At 42.0% G+C, this 26,824-nt stretch overlaps 1 protein-coding gene across 3 annotated transcripts in view; it reads left to right on the forward strand.

The window, feature by feature from the left end:
• Nucleotides 1-26,824, forward strand: part of SLC25A13 (solute carrier family 25 member 13) — a 182,671-nt gene that overhangs the window by 124,900 nt on the left and 30,947 nt on the right. For all 3 annotated transcript variants that reach the window (XM_032402087.1, XM_032402088.1, XM_032402089.1), the window contains 2 exons: nucleotides 1,421-1,501; nucleotides 21,857-21,997. In XM_032402087.1, coding sequence (XP_032257978.1) covers nucleotides 1,421-1,501; nucleotides 21,857-21,997 — 222 coding nt within the window. The remainder of the gene's footprint in view (nucleotides 1-1,420; nucleotides 1,502-21,856; nucleotides 21,998-26,824) is intronic.

The raw sequence follows: 26,824 nt of genomic DNA on the forward strand, positions 1-26,824 counted from the left end.
CAACCACCACCACCACCACCAGCCACCACCATCAACCACCACCACCACCATCAACCACCACCACCACCACCACCCACCACCATCACCACCACTACCACCACCCACCACCACCACCACCACCACCACCACCACCCACCACCATCAACCACCACCACCACCACCACCACCAGCCACCACCATCAACCACCACCACCATCAACCACCACCACAACCACCAAAGTGGCAGCAGCTGCTGCTAAATTGGCCTCCATCCCTACCAGATGTATGGTACATGTATGTACCTGTATGATCTGTTATTATTTAATCTCCAGCAAAGTGGGACCGAGCATTTACAGATGAGGAAATGGGGCCCACAGGGTTTCAGTATTTACCTGCATCCACACAATTCATGAGCGGAAAGATAAGAATCCAAAACCAGCTAGAATTCATTTTTCAGATATATTCTATAAGCATCTGCCAGGCCACCTGTTCAGGGGTCTGAGTTCTAGTTGAAGTTGATCCTTTATCCAGTGCCAGGCTCTCGTGTGATAGATGGGAAATATTCAGTAAGTTTGTGGAATGGACAGATACTGCTGTTATATCAAGAAGGTTTATAAGGCCCCAGAAAGTTAAACTCCAATTTTAGATTGGGCTCTGTAGCCTTGGTGCCTGAAATTCTTTTACTTTGTTATTGTGTGGCCTTGGAACAACTCATCTTTTCTGGCTTGTGTCTTCCAAAAATATGATTGATTTTTAAGATGGCTTGTAGTACATACCATTTTGAGTACATTATACTTAACTAATTAATTAAGGTTACTGATGTTGAGAATTCTTAAGATACTAAATTTTTAAGCTGAAAAATATGCTTAGCCAACTTCGTCTCGGTGATGTGTTTTGTTTTAGATTAAATTTTGTTAGCAGACATGAAAATGATTTTTAATCAGACTTGGTAAACCAGTTCTTAACTTCTAAAATGTATGTTTTTATTGTGTCCTTGGTGTCAATACGTCTTTCTTATGCTATTGTAATTGGCGGACATATTTGCATTTTTTAGGCTGGTAAGCCATTTATCTTTTTTTTATTTTAAAGACTTGATTTTTAAGTAATTGCTACTCCCAACATGGGGCTGGAACTCACAACCCTGAGATCAGGAGTCCCACGCTCCACCCACTGAGCCAGCCAGGTGCCCCTAAGCCATCTGTCTTTCAGTTTCTTTCTCCCGGAAACATCAGGAATACTTATATATATTTTACCTTTTAAAAAGTACATATGTGCTATTAAAGGCACTTCTCAAACTCTTTTAAGATCCTTAATTTATTCAGTTTATGATTACTTCAGTATACTGACAGAGAAAAATAACATATTTACCGTTGTATATTTATATGTGTTTAATGACTTTCTTTATATTTTTCATCAGCTTCTGTAAATATTTTTCTTTAAGGTGAATGATTTTGTGAGGGATAAATTTATGAGCAAAGATGGTTCGGTCCCACTTGCAGCAGAAATTCTTGCTGGCGGCTGTGTAAGTACCTTTTGCATAACTCTGCGTTGAAAAGACTTGTTTCCCATGCATACCCCCACCGTGGTAACCTAATGTGGACTAAGGCTTCTGTTCAACCACAGATCCTGTGCAAGGGCAGAGTCTTCTAGGGCCCGAGAACCATTCCTGAGATGGAAGGGTAAATGTTTGTGATCTTACTGCCTGTTAAGTCATGCCTGTTAAATCCGTCATTGCTTTCGGTTGGTTCTGTAGTAGAAGTGATTTGTGGCAGAAAGTGTTTGGCCTTTGAAAGAATCTTTGCTAACCTTTTCCTAAAGTTAATTTGTAGTACATTCTTTCCTCATGGCACCCTCTGCTGGGTCAGGCACTAAAATTTGTAGTTTGGAGTCGGCAGCCATAGCCCTCTGCTTTGCTTTGCCTTCCACACACCAGCACCTCCTCAAGCTTCCCTGTGCTTCTGGAAAAAGGATGCTGGAAAACAACTGGCTGAGTGTGTTCCGCATTGTCGAAACCGCTTGGAATGAGTATTTCTTTATATGGATGAACAACCTGCATCTTGTTCTTAAGCTCAGCAAAACATGATGTCTCGTTTTATCTCATGTACAGGTTTGTTCATGTGAATGCAAATACTTTAAGTAAATTAAACTCTTCTACAAAGACTGGTGCTATTTGAAGATAAGGTTAGTTAAATAAACAGGCTTTGATCACTAGGACAATACAGTATTGGTATATTTTTCATCTAAACCTGTTTCTTTTCTTATAAGAAAGATGAGGTCACTTATTTTTTTAGTTAGCTTGTTCTGTGCAGGAAATGGCCTTCATAAAATAATCTTTTCTTGAAAATCATTGCGTTTCGATGCTGGGTAAACACCTGAGAATATTAAACCTTTGTTTGGAAAGGGCTTATTGTCCTGTCTGACTTTGAATGGGAGCAGGAGCTAAGAAGTCCTCGTCCTGGTCATTCTGAAGAGATAGACGGAATTTGGCTCTTGCCTGACTCTCTTTCTGTTTGATCACTGACCTGTCATAGATGGCCAGGTAGGGTCCCCTTGTCCTGTAACTTTAGGAGCATTCAGAGTGGAAAAAGGGAGGCTTTATTGTGCTAAATAAAAAGGGCACCCAATAATAATCAAAAAGAATATTATTAGGAGGTGCAGAAGCTGCTCTTCCCGTAAGTACGCTTCATTTGAAACAACGGGAGTGTCCGTTTGAGGCACTCGGTTTTCTCATGTTAAAGGGGCGCGTCCACCGGCTGTCCCTGGCCTGGCCTCCAGGCTGTTGCACGGGTGTTTCTGTAGGTCAGGGGGGGTTTGTTTCTCTTAAAAAGTTAGGTTGTAAACCTGCTGGAAAAGACATGATTATATATCTCTGTCAGAGTTTAAAATGTGAAATTAATTATGTGATACTGCTCCAGATTTTGGCAATAACCTGGAGGTTTATTATCTTTTTAACGAAAACATTTTGCCTGCACGTGGGTCTGGGAGATGGGTTGTGGCACGTATTGTCTGCCGTAGGTGGTCTTGTTTTCTTGTCTGTGGTCGCCCATTTCAAACACAAAGCACAGGTTGGCATCAGAAGTGGTGCCTAGTTACTGTAAAGAGGTGCAGCCCTTCTTCAAGCCTGATCTAAACATGGGCTTAAGATTGGAGCCACTTGGGTTTTGCAGCTACTTAAAGTATCTGTGAAATGAGGTTTGCCATCCTTCATCTCAAAGGCGGATAGACCGTGGTCCGCGGTTTTCAAACCTCCCTTTCGCTCCCCCCCCCCAACACTGCTTTAAGAAGTCAGAGTTTATTTTTCAAGTGAACAATCCTGTAGGTAGCAAACAATGCAGACCCTTCAGCTCGCTGAGCAGCGGGGTGGATGATCCCATTCTCAGTGTGTTTTTAAATCAGCAGCATCCTCCTTTGCTGCGACGGAGTTTCCCAGCCCTCGGAGCCAGACACACACCTTAGACAGTCCGCGTGGGCTCCCCAGGCTAGCCTCTCCAGTTGGGAATACAGAGGCCTTTGAGAGGCTGGGTCACATGGCCAGCTGTCCTTCTTAGTTCACCCAAGCGTGCCAGGCTCTGACTTTTAAGTCCCCGCGGAGCCCCCCTGGCCCCTGGCTTCATTATTACCGAGAATTAGTACACATGGCTGACTTTTCACTTGTAACTGAAGCTGCTCATTTCTTTGAAGAAAGCTTTTTCTGTTTTATAGTCTGTTTTTTGCAAGAACAGGGAGAATACGCAGGGAGGTCTTTGTCTCGTAACCTTCACAGCACTTGGCAAAACTAATAGTCTGTTTTATTATATTGTTTCGGAAAAACGACCACAGTGATAGTAAATTTGGAGGAAAATTTTAGAAGAAAAAGAGAATAAAATTAATCCCATTCATTAACTTACTTTTGATTATAGCAAAACCTGTAACTGTGAAGACATTAAAAAAATCTTCTGTTTCATTGATGTGTATAAAAGGGTCAAATCTGACTTTATTTTTAAAGTCATTGTTTGCACTGAGCTTAGTTTTGGTTTAGAGCACTGTTAAAAATTTGACTTGAGCTTTCTGAGCATTTTTGTAGATTCACGCATAACAGTAGTGATATATTCAGCACAGTTCAAGACCAAACTGAAATGCTGTGCCTGGGGTTTACAAACTCTGAGTCTGAAAAGTTCTTTGTGGTTTGTGTGTACTCCGTACATTGGTTTGCTGTGCGCTGTATTAGGCTAGTAGTTGTAGGAGTTTTGACAGAGACCCAGATCCTCAGGCATCCCTGCACAAAATATATATACCTTCTGTATCTTTCCATCTTTCCCCTTCTTGGGTCGGAAGCTCAGTGCCTGGAGGGGGACATGATTAGGGGCCACTGTCAGTGACGGTGGAGCTCACAGGAAATGTGGCAGAGGAGAAGGGGCCTGTCACTACCCATTTCCTAGTAGGTTCCCAGTGAATTTAAAAACTGACATCGTCTCTCACCGCGTTGTTACTGATGCCTGCTGCTGCTTCCACCTGGTGATGCCGTGTGCTCTGAAAGTGGCAGTCCGTAGTTCAGCAGAACAAGCGTGCAGGGACAGTCTCCTCTGCTTCCGGTGAAATAGAGGGTTGAGATCCTGAGGGGTCTGGGATCTTCCGGTTTTTGATCCTTTGATCTTAATAAGTCATCAGATAAGGAATTACAAGTGGTGCCATGACTGGTTTCAAGGAGAATATAAATATGATGAGTAACTTAGTTGGCATGAAAATAAATCTACACTGAAATGAAAAGAAATGAAATAATATTCACCAGGGGAGAAAAAGGTAACCAAGTGTAAACCTCTCTCTTTTAAAGTTCATATTTAGTAAAAATTATTTGCGTACCAATAGAAAATGATAGTATTCTGTGATAATTTTTAGAAAGACAAGTAAACATGCTTTTTGAACAATAATCCTTTGACAGTAGGCCCCCGGTATCTTTTTTCTTTTGAGATCCCTACACACAAACAGATGCACGTGTGTGTGTGTGTGTGTGTGTGTGTGTGTGTGTGTGTGAGAGATACATCTAATGCTTATGGCAGTTTATACTCATTTCAAGTGGCAGAAATAATTGATGTGCTCCGTCACTGGTTTGGAAAAGGACTGGTGAGGCTGTGGCATGAAGAGCAGTCTTAACTGCAGCCCCTCCAAGTACGGCCCTGTTGCTGTTGCCTGTATTCCCATCATTACGGTGATCCCCATATGCATTAGTATTTTTATGCCTGTGTGTTAGCTGTGTATCAGATACCATTTTTCAGGCAAGCTTTTATCACTCACCTTTTTTACATCACATTCAGTTGCAGTTAATCTTTATTATTTAAAAAACAAAAAGGTATAGACACTGATGTGCCTACCACTTAGGTTAAGATGTCAGACTCGACAAATGCAGCTGGAGGCCCTCGCATTTCTGGCGTGATAGCTTTTCCCTCCTTCATCTCCCAGGAGATAACCCTATCCCGAAAGTGGTGGGGTTTTCATTTCCATGCATGTCTTTATACTTTTTATAAGTATATCCCTGAGCAATATAAATGTTTGCTTTTGGAGGCTTCATTCTATAGGAACAACTCATGACTCTTACCTTGATGCCTTCACATTTTTTTCCCCCACTGGTGCAACTCATGTGCTTTGCTTGCAAGAAAAGAGTAAATGGGAATATAACATTCAAATGTTGTAACGTGGCATACAGTGAGTATGCCTGTTGTAAAAGTGTGGATTTACAGGATTTTATATAGATATAATTGGGACACTGTATTTATTTAACCAATTTTTTGTAACTTGGAGTTTCTTCCCTAGACCTTCCCCTAGTCCTTTCCTCAATTTCACCATTTAAACTCATGCCCAACACTAAGTAGATTTAAAATTATAACCCTCCTCACTGCCAACATACATGCTCCCTATCTGCCTTACTGTCCCCACTCCTTCCCTCCTCCCTAATGGGAATGATTTTAGTGTTTCTCCATCACCGAGGAGGATAGGTATTTTGGTTATCTACTATTGTATAATAAGTCCACCCTAACACTTAGTGGCCTCAAAAGCAATTTATTACCTCTTACGTTTCTGTGGGTTGACTGGGTTCAGCTGGGTGCTTCTCATTTGTGATCTCTGTGTAGTTACAGGCAGGTAGCAGCTGGGGCTAGAGTCATCTGAAGACTTGACTGGGGTGGATGTCCAAGACGACTCACTTGTGGCCAGCAGTGATGCCAGCAAGGCCATTGTCCAGAGCACCTGCTGCAGCTTCTCTGCGTAGCTTGGGCTTTTCAAACCTTGGCTGCTTGATTCTAAAGGGGGCTTCCCTAAAGTACGCATTCTGAGAGTCCTAGCAGAAGCTGCAAGACTTCTTAGGACCACCTAACTTTGACTGTCACTCCTGCTGGATTCTTTTGGTGAAACAAACCACTTATGCCAAAGTTCAAAAGGAGGGAAATTAGATTTTTACCTTTCAATGAGAATAATAGTAAAGAATCTTTAAACTATCTCTGGAGGGTTCAGTAGGCAGTATTGTAGGACGAGAACATCCCCATTGCCCTCTACTTTATGACGATTTCATTGTTAATCCGATGTCTTCTCCGAGGATCTGTTGAAGATTCTAGAACCCATTCCTGCTTCAGATTGCTTTCGGCTGCAGGGGCCAGAAACTCATTAAAGCAACAATAGCAAAATGAAGGTTTATTGTAAGGGTGTACATGCAATTAAAGGCTCTTGAAAACTGAGGCAGTTCTGGGAACTGGCTACTTTCTGCATTTTCTCCTGTTGGCCTTCTTGGTCTCTCTCACAGTGACTTTACATCTCTCCACACGCTTTTTTTTAAAGATTGCATTTTTTTTTCAAAGCAGTTTTTGGCTCACAGAATTGGGAGAAAAATACAGAGATTTCCCCGAATACCTTCTACTCCTACACATGCATAAACTCCACCACCATCAACTTTCCCCAATAGAGTGGTATAATTACTACAATTGATGAGCCTGCATTGACACATCATTATCATTCAAAACCCATAATTTGCCTTACGGTTCATTCATGGTGTTGTACATTCTATGGGTTTGGACAAATGTATAGTAACATATATCTATCATGTTAATAATCATAGAGTATTTTCACTGTCCTAAAAATCTTCTGTGCTCTGCCTATTCGTCTCTCCCCTTCTCTTCCACCCCTAGCTCTCTTCCAATGATCTTTTTACTGTCTTCACAGTTTTTCCTTTTCCAGAATGTCCTAGAGTTGGAATCACATAGTGTGTAGCCTTTCCAGATTGTCTTCTTTCATTTAGTAATATGCATTTAAGGTTCCTCTGTGTCTTTCATGGCTCGATAGCTCATTTCTCTTTAGACTGAATAATAATCCTTTGTCTGGATGTACCAGCAGTTTATTCATTCTCCTACTGAAGAACATCTTAATTTCTTCCAGGTTGGGCAATTATAAATAAGACTGCTATAAACATCCTTGTGCAGGTTTTTGAGTAAATATCAAGGAATACAGTTGTTGGTTCTTAAGAGTATGTTTAGTTTTGTAAGGAACCTCCAAACTGTCTTCTAAAGTGGCTATGCCATTTTCCATTTCCACTGGCAACGAATGAGAGTTCCTGTTGCTCCACATCCTTGTCAGCATTTGACATGGTCAATGTCGTGCGTAGCTTTTTATTTTGCTGATCCATTTCTTCTCTTCCTCACGGTTTTGACTTCTTCTAGAATTCCTTCATATTCTTGCTGGCCATCTGGTCCCTAACAGATGACCTTCAGCTTCTTTTCATCATCAGCCCCAGCTAATTAGTACAGGTAGCTCAGTTTTGTTTCATTTTGTTTTTCATTTAATTATTAAGAGAGGAAATTTGATTGGCAAGCATCAGCTTTGTGTGCCAGCCTTGACTCATGACCCCACCCATATATTAATAACTTTGCTTAACAAAATCATTTGTTCCCACCATCTGTAAATGCATTCAAATACTTCTTGTATTTTGGTTTTAGCTTGAATCCTGTAAGTATCTCCTGAATAATAATGTATGTAGTTCTATCATAAAATATACCCGAAGGCATATTCTTTATGATTGAGCTTGAAATCCCTTGAGGTTTCAAACCAAGTCAAGAAAACCAGAGAGAAAATTTCCTCATGTAATGAACACATATGCTCTGATATTCAGCTGGTGAGTCAGATTGCCTGAAGTGGATTAAGTCCTACTTCTGCGATCTTTCTCAGAGTTTTCTGTGAGATGTGGTCTCACAGGGTAGGTTTCTTAAGTCAGAATTGTTACTTATGTGTGTAGGTGTCTGTGCACATACCCTGCTTACAAATATAAAGTGATGGGAGGCGCAGTCATTAGGTTCAGTTTCTGTGAGGTTGTGCCTGTGTGACACGTCAAGTAGCCAAGATTTATTATGCATTATAATGATGCTGTGGAAATACGGTTATTATTTTTTTAATGCTTGCACCTTAATAGTTCACTTCTAGTTTAATGAAAATCTAATGGTTAGTTACATTGTTTTCAGATGTTGTCATTGTTAATATTTGGAATATTCTCTGGGAAGTTTTTCTGCATGCCCCCAAAAATGTAAGCCCATATTGTATACCTACCAGTCTTCCTCCCTCCCTCCCACTGCTTCCCTTCATTCTTCCTTTCTTTCTTTTTTTCTTTCTTTCCTCCCTCCCTCCCTTCCTCATTTGTCAATGGCAATTTCTAGTTTGATGGATGACTTCCAACAAGATTGAAGTGAATGAAATTATTCTTGCTTTCATAAGCTTTACATCATGTACATTACTTTTCATTTGTTTCCATATATTTACAAACTTAAAATTGTACCAAACACATATTTTAGCCAACATTGTCTATATTTCAACATATGTTAAAATTGTGCCTTTTAATTATGAAAAAAATAGCCATATTCAAGCTAAGGTAGAAAACAAAGCAAAAGAAACTGGCCATAATTCTTCAATTCTCACAGTGTAAGTTTTTTTAATTTGTACATATGCTTCATCTCTCTCTGTCCACTCTGTTGACTCCAAGGCTTAGAGACTGTGTCAGGTAACGTGTGGTCTGGCTTCGCCACTTAAGGAGCTCTTCCTTTATAACTTTGTGCTGTCAGCTCCTTGCATCCTGGGGATCATGGGTAAATGTTGCCTGTACTGAGACATCTACAAATGCTGAGAGAAGGATCCATGTCTCACTGTTATGCCTGGATGCCTAGCATTGTGTCTAATATATGGGAGAGGCTTAAAAATATTTATTGAATGAATAAATGTTTGACTAAAAGATGTTGGTAATGAGGGCAGTAAATGTAGGGTAGTGATTGATATACTGAGTTGCTGTTAACTTGGATACAGATAGTCATTGAAGAGACAGTAATTCCAGGGATCAGAGTGTGAAGGAAATGATGGACTTTAGGGATAGCTGTAACATGCCTACACATACATATCTGGATGTTTCTTTCTTTTTTCTTTTTAAGATTTTATTTATTTGTCAGAATGAGCAAGCACAAGCAGGGGGAGGGGCAGGCAGAGTGAGCAAGGAGCCTGACTCGGGGCTCGATCCCAGGACCCTGGGATCATGACCTGAGCCAAAGGCAGACGCTTAACTGACTGAGCCACCCAGGCATCCCTGTCCGGGATGTTTCATAAGAAATGTTTTCATACCTCACTAAAGGAACTAACCATTAAAAAGATTCTATTTATTTTATTTGGCTTCATTCCAATCCCCAAATATTTACAGAACCTTAGGAGCAGAAAGAATATAAAACACTTAAAACACCTGGGGTATTTAATATAGCTTATTTATTATTGCTTATGTTGTTAGTAGAAAAGATTTTATTGAATGGTTAATATGTGAAATTATCATGTCAGAATCATGAAGGAATCACACGAAAGAGTGGCTTTAAAACAAAAGAGACTAACAGTGAGATCCCATTACACACCTATTAGAATGGCTGAAGTCTGAAACATTGCTGATGAGTGTGTGGAGCAAAAGGAACTAATTCATTGCCAGTGGAAATGCAAAATGGTACAGGCACTTTGGAACATAGTTTTGAGGTTCCTTACAAAACTAAATTGTAAGATCTGGCAATTGCAGTCCTTGGTATTTACCCAGAGGAGTTGAAAACTTATGTTTTCAACAAAAACCTGCACAAGGATACTTATAGCAGCTTTATTCATAGCTGCCAAAACTTGGAAGAAACCAAGATGTCCTTCAGGAGATGAATGGATAAATAAACTGGTATAGCCAGACAAAGGGGATATTATTGAGTCTAAAAAGAAATGAGCTATCGAGTCGTGAAAAGACTTGGAAGAACCTTAAATGCATATTAGTAAATATGCTTCCAGAGAAGCCAATCTGGAAAGGCTACATACTGTATGATTGCAACACAGAATCCAGAATAGAGAGGATATTCTGGAAAAGGGCAAAACTATGGAGACAGTAAAAAGATCAGTGGTTGCTGGGGGTGGAGGAGAGAGAGAGAAATGAATAGGCAGAGTGAAGAGGATTTTTAGGGCAGTGGAAATACTCTGTGTGATATAATCATGGTGGATATATGTCATTATACATTTGTCCAAACCCATAGAATGTACCAGGAATGAACCATAAGGTGGACTGTGGACTTTGGGTGATCGTGATGTGTCAGTGTGGGTTCATCAGTTGGAAGAAATGCAGCATCCTGGTGGGGATGATGGTGGTGGGAGGTTTGCATGTGTGGGGGCAGGGGGTGCATGGGAAATGTTTTTGTAAACCTGAAACAACTCTAAAAAAATAAAAGAGCCAGTAAGTAGCAAAAGTTAACCACGACAATCTCGAAGTTGGAGGCTTCGGAGAAGCCCGTGAGGCGTCTTTGTCATAGTGTGGCCAGAATGTCTTCTGGGGCCTGGGACTAAGGCAGGGGGCTGCAGTGAGAACTCTGCCTGGCTGCGTCTGCGGAAGCCTGTGCTCCAGACTTCAACTGGGCTTGGAGCACACAGAGCTGTCTGATGGCACCCCGAGTTCATCAGGATGGCCTGCCTAGCTAAGGTGGCTCTGAAAGGTCTTCTAGTAGGGGAAAGGCCAGCTGGTGAGAGGCCCTGAGCCAGCCTGATGTCTGTTTTCTCCCTTTTCCTTCTGTGACAAAGTCTCAGCCTTGTTGGACTCAACACGGTTCAAGCACTGGGCCACCCTCCTGGTTATCTAATATATGGGGGAGGGGTTTGTTATGATGTGAAAATACAAAGAAAGATTGGGCTACAGCTTTCATAGACATTGAAGGTCTGTAAATCATTACATGATTCTGGTAGTAGTAGTCAAAATAGACACGTATCACTGACAGAGTCCAAATGTGAACATACTTGACAGGTCTGTAACTTAATTGCTTTTTAATGTCAGTCAAACAGATTCCACTTTGGTTTCTTGGCCAAGCTTCTATAGGCCCTATTAAAATCCTATGAAGTTGAAAATATGATACTTAATACTTGTAAAATGTGTAAACAGCATAGCCTTTTTGCTATGTAGTTAAGAAATTAAGAATAGGAAATTTTAATTTGGTGTCTCTCAAAAACAAGTGGTGAGAATCTAATTCTCTTTTACAATTTCTTAATGGTCTAGTTACAGAGTTTTTACTAAATGGCTTAGTTTACACATCAAATCAAAGGAGGAGATCCTATATTGTTTCATGTTTAGAGACGTGCATTTAGTCTGATAGTCTAACCAGACATATTAGTTTGCTAGGGCTGCCATAACAAAATGCCACAGACTGCATAGTTGAAGTCCTAGAAATTTATTTTCTCACACTTAGGAAAGCCAGAAGTCCAAGAGCAGGGTGTCTGCAGCTTGGGTTTCCTTCTGAAGAATCTGTTCTTCACTTGCGGACTGCCATCTTTTCTCTGCGTCTTCACATGCTACCCTCAGTCTGTGTGCTGCCCGTGTTTTCATCAATTTTAAAGGCTCCAGTCATCTAGAACAAGGGACCACCCAGATGACCTCATTTTACCTTAATTGCCTCTCTTCGGCCCTATTTCCAAATATAGTCACAATCTAAGGTATAGGGTCAGGTCTCCAACATAGGAATTTTTGAGGGACGCAATTTAGTCTATAACACTAGGAGTTAAACTAAAGGTTCTTTTCTCAACTTGCAGCAAGGACTCAGCTTCTTGATTGTAGCTGAGGGATGACGTCTCCTTTGGGCACTGGGTCCAGCACTGTCCCTTCAGAGCTGGTAAGAGGGTGAGGGGCCTCTTGGCTTCATGTCCCCTCACATTTGCGAGCTTCTTTGTGAGCTTGTTGAATTCCTGTCTTCAGTATTGCCAAGTACCTGACTGCTGTCACCTACTGTATTTTAATTTCATTCATCCACTGCTATTGGCTGAATATTTTTTTTATACCTCTGTTTTGTTTTGTTTTTTAAAGTAAGCTCTATGCCCAGTGTGAGGCTCGAACTCACAACCCCGAGATTGAGAGTCGTGTGCTTCACCGACTGAGCCAGCCAGGCACCTCCCTGTGATCTTTCTTTTTTCTTTTTTGAGAGAGGGTGAGAGACGGAGAGAGGGAGAAGGGGCAGAGGGAGAGGGAGAGAGAATCTCAAGCAGACTCCCCATTGAGTGTGGAGCCCGATGCAGGGCTTAATTACATACCCTGAGATCATGACCTGAGCCAAAATCAAGAGTCAGACACTTAACCAGCTGAGCCTCCCAGGTGCCCTTCCCTGTGGTCTTTATATACAATGAAAGTACCTATAACACATACAAATTATTTTCATGTCTCCATGTAACATTGAGTTAGTAAGAGATTAAATAGAAAAAATCTTGAAGCTTCGATTTCTTAAGAAATCTTTGTTTTTCAGTTTATCTAAATATCAAATACTGTCATCACTTGAGCATTCATTTTACATGTAACGTGCATCATTAGACATTTACTAGTGTAGACCTTTTTTATAGTTACAATTTTATTTGTATCCAAATAATCAAAATAATGTATTTGGGTTTTAGTTTAAAAAAGCCATATTCCATAACTTCATATTAATCTATTTTTGACACATGTAAGCACACATTTTAGAATGTCAGTGTGCAATTAGATATTCTTAGCACATGTCATTTGTGAAAAGCACTTTAAATCTAAGTACATTCAATTGAGCATAATTAAAATATCAAGATACACATTCTTCATATACATTTTGCCACTTAATTTTTTAAGTAGCTATAAGTATCTACCATGTGAATTCAAATTAAAGGAAGGCGATTAAATACAGTTATATTTAATGCTTTTAGTTTAAAATATAGCAGGAATTATGCTATGTTAAAAAAAATACACTGCTATGTTTTCTGTGGACAGCAGATTGATGACAGGATTTTTTTTTTTTTTTTTTAATGCAAGGCTGTTAATAGTTTCTGAATATTCTCAAGACTGTTGCCTAGAATGGTTTGAGGGGGTGCAGATCATATGAAAGCATGATTTTTCATCTTGTGAGTTCTTTTGACTCAACTCCCCAGGTCCCGAGAAAGAACTCTCAGGGACACTATCTAGGTTAGGAAAGAAGCTTTGGAGAAGGACTTGTTTAGTTCCTAACAGGTGAAAGAAAATGGATCCTGGAGAAATATGAACTGGAGCTCCTGAACCAATCCTTTAGATAATGTATTAAAGCTATGGCTCTTTTCCATAGCTTAATGATAAGCAGATAGCCTTGGCAAGTCATTTTAAGGCATATGACTTTAAAACCTCCTTGTTCACAATTACTGGACCTAAACTATGGTAGGATCACTTTAGTGTGAAGGTCACTTCCTTGGAGTACTTGGAGAAATTGGACAATGCATTAGAGTCCTAGGGATGTTGCCTTTCTATTTGATTTCTCGAAATTCTGTTTTTAAAAAGTAGATTCATCACTTCCCACAATAAAATTACCTGTGCAACATCGGAAGTGTCAACAATGAACTTCATCATTACATAACATGGCAAGAGGAATTTGGGTGACAAAATTGTGAGAAAGAAGAAGAAATCAAGATAAGAGTAGCATCTGGTCAGTGAGCAAAAGCTGGGACGGAAGCCACATTTCAGGTTCTTTGCAGACTCTCTAGCCCATTTCAGAGAAGGGGGGTATTAGAGGGGGAAAAAAACCTGTAATTTTACTTTGAGCCATGAGGAGTGTGTCCTGTGAAAATTAGAGCGTTTGGAAATAACGATGCTTTGTGTCGCTAGAACCCTATTCCTTTGAGAAGCGTGGTGCTTAGGCTTCATGCTGACATAGTTGTAGCTTCCACAGTTCCATGTCCCCTTCTGGTTGCTCTCAGCCTTCTTGATGCAGAGGTGAATTTATGAAGATCATGCATTATATACAAGAATCACAACCGCTTCAACTGTCCTGGAGACGTGAACTTTGATTCGTGTTGGTAGCAGAATGGGACATCTGGCATTGACTTGGGACAGCTTTAAAGGTCAAAAACATTAGAAGTTATCTTGGATGGAAAGGGCATTTGTGTGGCTTTCCTTGTAGCAGTCTTACTACCTGGTCAAAAGAACGTGCCCTGTTCCTCATTTTTGGCATTGGGGAGCTTTCGTGCTGTACCCAACCTGGTCTCTTGTCTCCGTTCCTTCTGGGACTCATTTTCAAAGTGGTTTGCTGGTGTTGGGGGCAGTCCACAGCTGAATGGAGGTGCAGAAACCAGTCCCCCCGACAGAGTGTGGTAGAGGCTATGCTGGTCAGCTAGCCATTGCTGATTCAGCAGCTCCTTCCTGCAGCAGGACAAGACGAACCATTTCTCAGTAACAGAAGTATTTCAGAATTAAAAGTACCCACATTTTGTTGAATGTCAGCTTGAATTTAATTGATAAAGTTAAATGAATTTAAATTAAATAAAAACTCTCCAGTTATGTTGAGCACCTCTCTATCACCCATCACTAGGGGAGATTTTTTTTTTTTTCCAAACTTTTTTTACTTGAGATTGCTACTTCCTGGAATGCTCAGTATCACTGTGCTTTCCTCAAAAAGAAGTTTTAATTTACAGGTTTCTAGGAACAGACAAAATGGGAGCTCATTTGTACTGGCTTTGAGGGCATTTGGTAAGCTAAATTCACCTAAACAGAGTTCTGTCCTATATTTGTTAATGGTGGTCAGTACCGTCGACTGAGTAGCGTGCTGGGCACTGGGGTATGTGCTTTATGTGCATGCTGTCGTTTAATCTTCACATAATCCTATAAATAACTTCTAGAACGTGTGCTCCGTAAGGGTGGGGATCTTCCTTAGTTTTGTTCACTCTTACACAGCTGCTCTAGAGTGGACACACGAATTTCTTTAAAAAAAAAAATGCTCCAAAATATTTCGTCACACTGATACTCGTATTCACCCCTAGCGCGGTGGGCAGTGAAACGTTCTTGCTCAGTACCTGGTAGTAGCCTGGGTAAGAATCCACATCTCACTGAACTGACACTCCTCACCTGCAAGTCCTGTGCGCGCAGTGGGGTCTCAGCAGGAAACCCACTGTGGTGCTGCCCGTGGCTCTGGGTCCCCTTGGGCAGGTGCAGATCACAGCCCTAAATAGCACGTAGGTGCACCGCAGCCTGCCGTGTCTTTGTCTGTTGGAGTTGAGGGGTGGAATGCGTGAGCCGTTGCATTGGACTCGTCTTTAGACGTCATTAGCTACCTCGTTGACCTGTCTGGGTTGCACGTTGGACTAACTTCACCTGAACTTCTGGAGAGCCAGAATATTACATTTACTGTTGATTCTCAGAGGTCATTTGTTGTTTTGTGTTTGGCTTATGCTTCAGAGCTTTCATCATCTCCTTTTGCTAAATTCTGATCCATTTGATTCTATTTTTCTTTATCTCTGGAGCATAAGTAGTAGGGCAGACCCCGGCTTCACACCCTGCCTTCCTCTCCTCCCCCACCCAGAACTGTGCGCTGTTTTGCATAAGTGTAACATAATCATCCCCAGCTCTGTTTTATCTTTTCACTCTCCCCCAGAACTTTTCTCCTTAATTACGCTAAATACATTTGCATTCTACCTTGCTGGCTTCCATAGATGACATCATCTTTCTCTTTCCCTTTTATACAAACTCAAATTCCCCAGCATCCATTTTCCCGTCTTCCTGGTCACAGGTCACACCATGAGCTGGACCTTGCTTCCCTGTGCCACTGTTGGCCTTCTCTCTTCTGGAAGCCCCTTTCTTGACTTCTGTGCCTGGATTGCTGTACACCGTGGTCCGTGGTGTGTGGCAGAGGCTTCTCGTCACTTCTTAGGTCTCCACTCCTGGTGTTTCATCTCCCTGGACCCCATGTGAGCTCCTGCCTTCGGTTAGCACAGATGTGGGATGACGCCTTCGTCCGTCTCCATCCCTAACTCCCAACTCACCTTTCCATTGCCTTCTGGATGTGCCCCCCACCCTTATGTCCCTATGTTCCTGTTTCACAGATATAAAACGATGGGTCCTTTCTTTGCTCCTACACACTCCTTTGGCCCTACATTCAGCAGCCGGGCCCCTGGTGCTCCCTACTGCATCGTTATTCACCCACCCCCCAACCCCTGCCTTATTACTGGTGCAGTTGTTCTGATTCTGGCCTTTTTTTTTTTTTTTTTTTTTATCTCCCACCTAGTCTGCTAAAACCCTAATTATTAGCCCTGCCTCAGGGCTCTCCTTCCCTCCTGAACCCTCTCCTTTCTGCTGCCTAGTTGTCTTTCTGAGACATAGGTATTAGTCATGACACTCTCCAGCTCCTAAACTTTATTTAGGACCTACTCTGCTCCCGGCACATGAACACAGGAAGGTACCATCTGCAGGATGGAGCCTGAGTCTTCAGAGTTGCATTCGAGGCCTCCCTCTATTTGGCCCCAGTGGCCTTATCTTCAGCGTTCTCTCTCATAGCCCTGCGTGCCCAATGCGGGCGGCTGGTTGGTTCTGCGAGCTGCTAGGACGTGTGGTGCTCCGTGGTGTAAGGGCGTGGCTGGCCTCCGGAAGGTCGGCTCTCCGTCCAGGCTCCCCCTTCCCAGCTTTGTGATCTCGGGCAGGTTACATGAGCTCCTTCACCCATTCGGGCTCGCTTTGCTCACTTATAAAACTGGAAGAATATTACCCACCTTATATGATGAGGACCAAAAGGGAAAATTCTTACAAGTTCTTAGCATAATGCCTGGTACATAGTTAGCATCCAAATAAATGCCAGTGGATGATGATGTTGATCTCATCATAATGATCATTCTTACTAAAATTTTACTGGACAGATGTGGTGCTGGGTCTCTTTACCCTGTAAGTGTGGCAGGCCCCCGTCACTGTGCCTTCGTGCCATTCTCCGCCTGGATTAGCTAAACCGTAATTGCACGCAGTCACCAGCTGATGTGTTCTTTTCTTATATGCATGCCTTCCCACTTCCCCACATTATCCCAGCCAGCAGAAGTCTTGCTCTCGTTCGAATTGCCATGGCAATTTGTCTGGACCTTACCTCGTGTATATTATAATTGCTTTTTCCCATGTGCCATTTTTTCCTATTCATAAGGCATATATTTATTGGGCCTCGTCGAAAACCCTTTGCTTGCTGTCTGTGTAGGCCTGTGTAAGTGCTGCATTAGCTTGCTAGCGCTGCCCTAACGGAACACCACAGACTGGGGGACTTAGACAACATGAATTTATTTTCTCACATCCCTGGAGGCTGGAAGTCCAAGCTGGCGTTGGCAGGGTTGGTTTCTTCTGAGGCCTCGCTCCTTGGCTTGATGGTGGCTGCCTTCTCGCTGTGCACTCACGTGGTCTTTTCTGTGTGCACGTTTGTGTCCATATCTCAGTAGGACAGCAGTTACGTTGGAGTAGGGCCCACCCATATGACCTCTTCCTCCTTTAACCACCTTTGTAAAGGCCCTGTCCCTAAATACAGTCACCCTCTGAGGTGCTGAGGGTTAGGACTTACTTCAGTGTATGAATTTTGTTGGACACACTTCAGCCCATAACAGTTTCTTTAATGTTTTATGCCTTAATTTTCTCTTCTGTAAAATCTGGAAAAAATACCTCTGAGAGGGCTAAAGATAGGTAATCCATGCAAAGCAGTACCCCAGTAGCCAGTGATGTGTGCTTCATGAGTATTTATTACTTCACTCCTATTTCAAGCTCCTTGAGAACAGGAATGCTTTCTCACTCACCTCGTGTCCTTGGAGTTCTTAGGACAAATTTGAGCTCGATTACTTCTAAATATGTGGTGAATTTTTATGATGTGAATGACTGAATGATCAGGTAGCAGAAGTGGAGTCTGCTCTAAGTACATGTGTTTGTCTTTAGATGGATCCAGATGCTGGGTAGCAACTATGATTTCGGCAAGAAGGAACATACCAGGAAACCTGTAGACAAGTCAGTGTGCCCACTGTAAAGATGATGCCCCACACAGAGCCAGTCCTAGTGTAGAAAATCTTTGCCTGTCCTACTTGCCACAGACTCCAGAAGGTCCCAGGGAAATGATTTGTGACCAAATTCCACATGCACACACAACAGCGTCTTCACACAGCCAGGTCTCTAAGTGATGAGGGACACAAAGCCATCATACACAATAGGTGTTCCTGTTGGCGGGCCCGTGGAGCCCGCTGTCTTTGATCTCCCAGGGGAGAGACAGGGGTAAGGCACTGTGAATGGACAATAGGCTGGGAGCCGGGAGCGCCGCGGCCAGTGTGCCGCTCAGTGATCAAGTCGTGGCGATGCCCAGACACTGTGCATCTGATGATAAGCATCGTCTCTCGGTGCCTCGGAGTCTCTCATTTCCTCCTAGCTTGACTCCAAAGGACCGATTCATCTTCAGAACCTCTACAATGTGCCACTTTGAGTCTGTCAGCTCTTTCTTTCTGAGCCCACCCGAGGCAAGGAGCCCATCATTTTGTCTCAGTATCCTTACCCTCTCTTCCCACTGTGTCTGTTCCCTGCAGCTGTCTGAAGTGGATTTGACTTTCGCATTGTCCCTAGGGATTAGAATTCACTCTGCAGTGCTAAAAGAATCGGTATCTATCGATTGGCTTGGAGTCAGGGCATTGAGTATTAAGTTCTTATTTGGTATATAACATGAACTTTGACAAGTGTTAGTGCAGATGCAAGAGGATGAGTAAGACAGCAATTCTGTGCCTAAGAACTGTACCTTTACCAATGGCATCACCTGGATCTGTATAAGAAGTTTGTTGTGAGATTACATGTAAAACATAAAGTTGCTCTCTGAAAGAAAGTGGAAAACTGGAATTAGAAATCCCAGCTGTAAGGAAGCCTGTCAAGCAGCCTCTCAGAATTCAAAGGGATCGTGGCGGCGATGCAGTGAAGTCAGGCGACCCTCAGCTCTCACTGCACATCTTAATCACGTAGGAACCATTTTTGAAAGGGGGGTTGCAGAATTTCTTACTTGTCTGGAGTAGGACTTAGAAGTCACTACTTTTCAAAGCTCTGCAAGGGACTGTAACGTGCAGCCAGGGAGGAGAACCATCACTTCAGGAGACCGGAAAAGAATCCTGTTTGGAGTCACTGCTGCGGTCTGTTCGCCATCTCCTGGAGCCTTGTATGAAGTCAGGTGGTTTGACACATAGGGACTGGGGCTCGGTCTGCACATGGGGTGCTCAGCTGCCTCCCCACCCATTGTTGGCAGTGCATGGTGAGTCTGCTTTGTGTTCCTTTGCTGCTCTTCAAGATCAATGTACGCAGACCACTTTCCATTCTGCCCTTGATAGAGATGCTCTCGCCCACTTTTGAGCTTTTAAAAATCAGCCTCAGACTAATTCCAACTCTGCAAATCTTCCTCAGCAGTTCTGCCCCCATACATGATTTTAAAATAAATTTCTATTCATTGTCGCAACTCAAGAGCTTGGGTCAAGAAGCACAACCATAATCCTCACTGTGCCATTGGTGCTGTTACTCAGCCAGGTCCATTGCCTCTCTTCTTCTGCCAACCTTAACTCCCTCTGTGTCACGTGGAACGATGCAGGTGCGAGCCCACAAAATCCTGAAGGGCTATAGACAGGCTGTGGGTTGGTCCTCCCGCCTCCCTTCAGGTCACAGCAGTGTGGGAGCAAAGCGTGGGTCTTCTGAGCCAGAGAGAAGAGGGAGGCAGCTATGTGTGTGGACCAGAGGAACACACCGGCCTCTGGGCTTGTCGCCCACGCTCTCCTTCCCACTTTCCCAGGGCCTTTCTGGGGCCTTTTGGTGAATCCATCCTCGGTCTTCTCCTACCAAGATTGTTTGGCCCGCCTCCTGAGAGGAGGTGAGCAGAAGGTGATGGGTGAAACAGGTAAGTGAGGAGGGGTGGCCCGTGTGGCAGCCGAGACACCGGACAACACTGCTGCCTTCAGGACAGTTGTAATGTGTGGAGAGAGGGGAAAGCTTGGTGTGTCTTGGTTAAGATACCAAGTTGGTAAAGGTGGAAAAGCAATTTGATTTATAGAGAATTAATGGGTGAACAGATTTCTTTGCTTTTTTTGGCTAATATGGCTGTGTATATCAGATAAGTTATGTAGAGGTATTTGTTTTTCTTTATAGAAGACAAACATCTTTATAGATGATCTAGGTAGAAGAAATACAAAATACAGCAGAAAAGAAAATAAACCACTGGTAATCTACCATCTCAAAAGCACTATACTGGTGTATTCTCTACACGATAGTAAGGGATAATGGGGAAAGTGGTACATGCATTTAAACATGAGGGTTTTTACTTCCCAGTATATATATTGAACATTTCCCACAGTATTTTTTATTGGCAGCATAGTATCTCATTGCATGACATACTTAAATTCATTTAATCCATCCCTGACCATTGGATATTTACGTTGTGCCTAATTTTTATTTCCAAGTATTATAAATTATACTTCCAAGATCATCTTTGTAGCCAGTGTTGATTGGTACTGGCCCTTTTGTGAGGGCACATACATTGGTTAATGGTGTCAGAGAATCTAGCAAGAAGTAGTTATGTATAATATTAGTCCAAATTATGCTTGTTACCATGATGGCACCAACTGAGCTATAAAATATCAGCACCATGTCTGTGGTCTAGTGTGGTAACATCACTATGTAATAAAGATACTGAACTATACTCTGCGTCAACCTTAGTGTGGGTGAAATAAAAATTTAATGTATTTGTGACAAGGAATAACAAGTCGAAGTACAGTGGGAAAGAATGTAATTGCTTATAATAAATATAGGCTTAGCTTCAAAATAACTAGCTTAAAATTTCCCTTATAGTACACTTTATAAAGATTTCCACTGATGATCTCGGAGGTGGGGCACCCAGCCACTGCTGGAATGAAATAACACACTTTGCTCAAAGTTTGGGCCATAATTGACTTAATGCGTATTTTTACTACGTGGACATTTATCTTATATGAAAAGAGCAATCTATACACAGGTAATAACATAAATAAAGTTATAAGAATATGCGACTCCATAAAATGGTGTTTGATGATGGACCTGATTTTTTAAGAGAAGAAAAAATAGCTTTCATCTAAGTTTACATGTTCTCTGGCAATTCTTGAATCATTGCCAGAATCATGAGGCCCATCATGGGAGAACCTATGTCCTCCCTGTCTCCTCCTATTCTGACAAGCAGGTCAGTGTCTCTTTATTTGGATACTATTTGATTTTCATTTTATTGTTGCCTTTGTGCCCTTGGCCTTGAGCCCTGTGATGGCTGCTATTTGTGCTTCAGGGAATCTTTGTCATTTCCACGTGAGGACTTTGGTGAGTCCAGGAGACATCATGTGTCTCTGCCCTTTTCCCTCTTTCAACCTCTGCGTGAGGGAAATAGGACCTCAGTACCCAAAGCCTCCTTGGCAGTAACTGTATTTTGATTCAAACTCATCACTGTCTTAATTGATGGAACCAGGATCGAAACTACAGTCTCTTGAAGATAGAATATTCTGTGCTCCGTGGAGGATAATCCCTCCCCTCTTCCTAACCCATCTTACCCTTACCCTTCTTTGGTCCTAAATCTTTACTTTTTCTCTCTTTTAGGCAGGAGGCTCCCAGGTGATTTTCACGAATCCTTTGGAAATCGTCAAGATCCGTTTGCAAGTGGCTGGAGAGATCACTACTGGTCCCAGAGTCAGTGCCCTGTCTGTCGTAAGGGACCTGGGGTTCTTTGGGATCTACAAGGTAACTTTCCTTTCAGTCAATTATTAGGTTGCGTGTTCATCTCCTAAATTAGCAAATGGGGTGAACTATGTAAATAAACTTCTCCTCAGCATGAAATCGATTCCTCACATTTTGGGACCTGGAGAAGATGTTCTGCTTGTGGGGGCGCATAGAGCACCCTCAGAATACACTAATCATGGATGACTGTGATGTTAGTGTTGCCCAGCTGCATTGCTCCTTGCAGCAACAATGGCTGGAACTTTATTTGGATTTGTTGTTAGTACAAAAACCCAATTATCAGCACTGCCCTCTATGAAGGATAGATGCAAGGATCACAGGGTACCATTTCTCAGAAGATAGGCTGAGCGCTCAGTTCAAGGATCAGCCCAGACCAGATGGGGAATTTATTTTCTGATCCTGTACGTTCCGGCCCTATCCATATGTATTTTTCATTTAGAAAACAGTTTTTCAGAATAATTGCAAAACCAGGCTTTCAGAATATTCTTGAAATTTGTTAGTCACATTCCTCTACCAAAAAGTTGAATTGGAATGTATTAGAATTAGCTCCATATATGCCCAGCTGTAAGGCTTTATCAGACATAAGGTGTTTACCATTTTTCAATAAGAAGGTTCAAAAAATCTTTTTCATGGCCAACTTGACTTAAGTAAACCTTTAGGAATAAGTAAACCTCAAGTCAGATGTTTATGTAAAATAGTTTTCATTTATTTCCCCATAAATATACAAAATCCTGTCTTATAAAATTGGTATTACTCTTTTCTGTACGTACATGTCAAGAAGTATTCTGCTCAAACTCTTCGTAAGAATTTTGAATCAATGTTTTGATCACCACTTTCTGAATCAGCCATTCACATGGTCTTGCGGAGTACATTGTGTTCATTTGTATCCCACATTGGCAAGGTGAAGCACTTTTGGACTCCGTGTGCAGTGTTGTCCCTGGAAATGTTATCCCACAGACGGATCCCATTAGGGCAGTTGTTTCTTTTTTCCTATTCCCAGTTCACCCTGAGTGGACCTACCTGGTCCCATATTGTAACAACCGATAGTGCTTCTGGGAGTGAACTTTCAGTGCCGGGTTTTGACATCCAACACAGCATTTGTGAGATCCTACCCCTGGGAAGACTTTTTCACCCTTTTTTTAAAACTCAAGGTTTGCAGGTGATCTTGGCAGGCATCCAGTGTTGGTAACAGTTGACGTTGTTTCAAGCAAATCTGCCCTTCCCCGAATGCTACTCTGCACATGTCAAGGTGAAGTGGTTGGGAAAAGTACCCCATGATCTGACACTTAGTTAGAATTGAATATCATGTGACCCCTTCTTTTCTGGGGTTAGTTCTAGGGGGAAAAAACTTGCCTTATGTTTAGACATATGTGGTGTTCAGGAATAAATCTGCCGGTTCTTTAAGTAGCACTTCAAATGCTCGGTGTGTGATTGCGCCGTGGAAAACACTGTTAGAGCTGTTTCGTCTACCAAGTTATTATCCAGCTGCCCAGGAAGTAGCCCGTATTGTCACAAAGCATAGCATTGATAAATCTGAGGAGAAATCATCTTCTCTTCTAAATTTTTAGGCTCTTTGCAGACTGTAACACGATGTGGCAGCATGTCATTCTGACAAGATGCCAGGCAGTCTTTCAGCGGGCTGTCTGGTGCGAAAGCACTTAGCTGCTATAGCAGTGATTGCTATCGAAATGTCTCGAAAGATAAAATGGTAAAAACTTGTTTGCTGACACAGAAACGGAGACTGTTCAACTACCTGCAAATGATACAAGGCTGAGAGCCCTTTGCATCTTTGCCGCCTTGTAAAACCGAAATCCCCCGTCCCACCCCTGGCCAGAAGCTGGGCTCCAGATTTCGCAGTTAGGAGAGCAGAGGCTGCTGAGGATGGTGTCTGTGCTGACACCGAGGCTCAGAAGTGGCTCGTTTCCACTTTTGTGCTACAGTCGTTCTCCTGAAATGAGCAGGACTGCTCAAGTTTGAGCAAGAGACCTCTCCCATATAAAGTTGGTTTAATTACTAGCCTGGTGGTTTAATCTAGTTCAGAGGCATTCCACAGGGCTTGGTGCCGCCTTACAAAGAGCCGCTTTTGGGGTGTTGGTAATTACCAAGTGAAGTCACTAACACTTTGAGCTTCTGGAAACTTGATTTCTGTGCAGGAGAGTGAGTTGGCAGTCTCCTCCTTCCCACAGGTCACTGGTGTCATCGGCTACATTGGCTAAGACTGAGTCTAGACCTCACTCAGCAGAGTTCCTCCTCTCCACTCCATCTGCGGGGTCCTGCCTTACAGTATCCCAGCCCCCAGCCTCAGGTTTTGTTTCTGGGGAATGTCTCTCCTCCGGGCTCGCTCACCTTCCCCCACCCCTCCCTGGTCAGAAATCATTCAGCAATTCAAGATCCGTCCTCGTCGGGGCATCACAGCTTTCGCATTTCTGGGTGGTTTAATGTGATTTTGTTTCAGCATTTTGTTTCAGCATTTTCAGTAATAAAGGTTTGCTGTTTCTCCTCGTCGTTGGGTAGAAAAATGCAAATGACCTGGAGTGACCTAATACTTTAGAACTTGGTATGTGTCCCTGCAGGTGGGTCTTTAAAAAGAGATAAAGAGAACTACCGTCCTGGTTTTAGTGCGGACTGGTAATCTTCCTTCTTCTGCCCTCAGGTCTTTGTTTGCTGTCGTTAACATGACAATGTGGGACCCAGGGGGTGCTTGGTGAGTGGCTCTGTCTGTGTGCTTAGGCCTGCTGTTTAACCTCACCGAAATTGGACTTAACCAGTTTTTCTATTTTTCTCCTGAATTGACTTGCAAAATACCCAACTATTCTGTGACTTCCCAGTAAATGGTAATTAGAATATTTGCTTTAGAAATACATTTACAACTGAAAAGAAAAAGTGGATGTGGTGAACATTTTACATTCCTGAGGTTAGAAATAGTTTAGAGCAGATATAGTGAACTCTGCAAACATAGCCCCCCTCTCTTTTGGTAATATTGAGGGAGATTGAGTCCTTGTGCAGACTAGGTAGGTGATTGAAGTCAAGGCAAGATAATTAACTGCCACTGAAAGAGCTATTTGAATATAATGTAGTTTGTTGTTGTTGTTTTTGGTTTTGGGTTTTTTTTTTTTTTTTTTTTTTACAAAACCTGCAACATAGACTACTTTCTTAAGAATATATGAGGTTGTATTTCCCTTTCCCTACATAAATTTTGTTTTACCATGTAAGCCCCTGGAGCATAAGTAAAATAAATAAATTCTGTCATAGAAAAGAAAGCGGTATCCATCTTCTTTTGAGTGGTACCTTTTCCATAGGAGCCAACAGAGAGCTTTGTTGAGGGAATGGATTGCACTGTAGGAATGGAAGGAAACATCATTTCACATTAAATGGCAACACAGCTGAAAGAGGCTAAAAAGAGGCTTCCTTAAGCAATGGACCAGTTCGTGTCTCTTTTCGAGGACAAAAACATGGTCATTGAAGCGCCGGCAATCAGGATAGCAAGCATTGTCGAAAACTGCTTTCAGATTGTTTAATCACAAATTGCGCATCGATCGGCGCTACCCTGGAAGGCGGTCACTTCGGGATATGGGCTGTGTATCTAGTGTGTTCTAACCAAAGGCATTTGTCCCACTGCATTTAACAGCGTTCAGATATATTCTCATCTGCATGCGTGCATGTCGTGAATGTGTGTTCGTTCATGGAGTGTATATAAATGAGTCATTGGAGCTACTGTCCATAAAATCAGAAAGCAAGTAATGATATATTGGGTATATTCTTACTTATTCATCAAAGAGATGATGTTTGTGTGTTTTAAAAATTAAAAATTTTTAATTTTAAAAAAAATTAAAATACACGTTCACCATTCAAAAAAATCAAATAATTCATAAAGGTATGTGCGAAAGTAAGATTCTCTACCACTCCCAGTTTCCTTCTCTCTTCAAAGGATAACCATTCTTTGTGTGTTATATAGCCTTCAGAAAAGAGAACTTTTCGGGCGCCTGGGTGGCTCAGTTGGTTAAGCGACTGCCTTCGGCTCAGGTCATGATCCTGGAGTCCCGGGATCGAGTCCCGCATCGGGCTCCCTGCTCAGCAGGGAGTCTGCTTCTCCCTCTGACCCTCCCCCCTCTTGTGCTCTCTCTCTTTCATTCTCTCTCTCAAATAAATAAATAAAATCTTTAAAAAAAAAAAAAAGAAAAGAAAAGAGAACTTTTCTGTTTACATCAATATTTCTCTCTCCCTTTTTTCCTCTGTACATCACATATCGTATCAATATCAATGTTATGTGTGTCTGTTTTACCGCAAATAGGATATTTCTAAATACACAATATTTCTTTTTTTAAATTGAACTATAGTTGACACACAATGTTACATGAGTTTCAAGTGCATACAATATACCTTAGAGCTCTTTCCTCATTTTATTTAATAGCTGTGTAGAATTTTTTTCTTAAGTTTTTCTAAGCAGTTTCTTGTTGACAGGTGTTCATGTTGTTTCCAGTTTGGGGATATCATAAGCAATGACAAGGTGAATATCCCTGCAGTATATTTTGACATACTTTTGTGAGTATATACAGATGATAAATTCCTAGCAATGAAAATTTTTAGGTCAAGGGGCATGTGCATTGTTTTAGTGTTAATAGATTTTGTCAAATTACATCAGTTTATCAACTTGAGCTTGAGAACATAGGAGTACAGAAGAATAGTTGCTCAATTCAGCAGCTTTTAAAAATACCTATTTTTTATGAGTTCATGGCCCCACCTGAAGAAAACAGTTGTCCCATCATTACGTTGGGGACAGTTGTGCGATGCGAATTTTCTAACACCAGGGGCCATTCATGACACGGTTTT

This window comes from Phoca vitulina, unplaced genomic scaffold (genome assembly GCF_004348235.1).
Source record: "Phoca vitulina isolate PV1807 unplaced genomic scaffold, GSC_HSeal_1.0 scaffold4, whole genome shotgun sequence".
Taxonomy (NCBI): domain Eukaryota; kingdom Metazoa; phylum Chordata; class Mammalia; order Carnivora; family Phocidae; genus Phoca; species Phoca vitulina.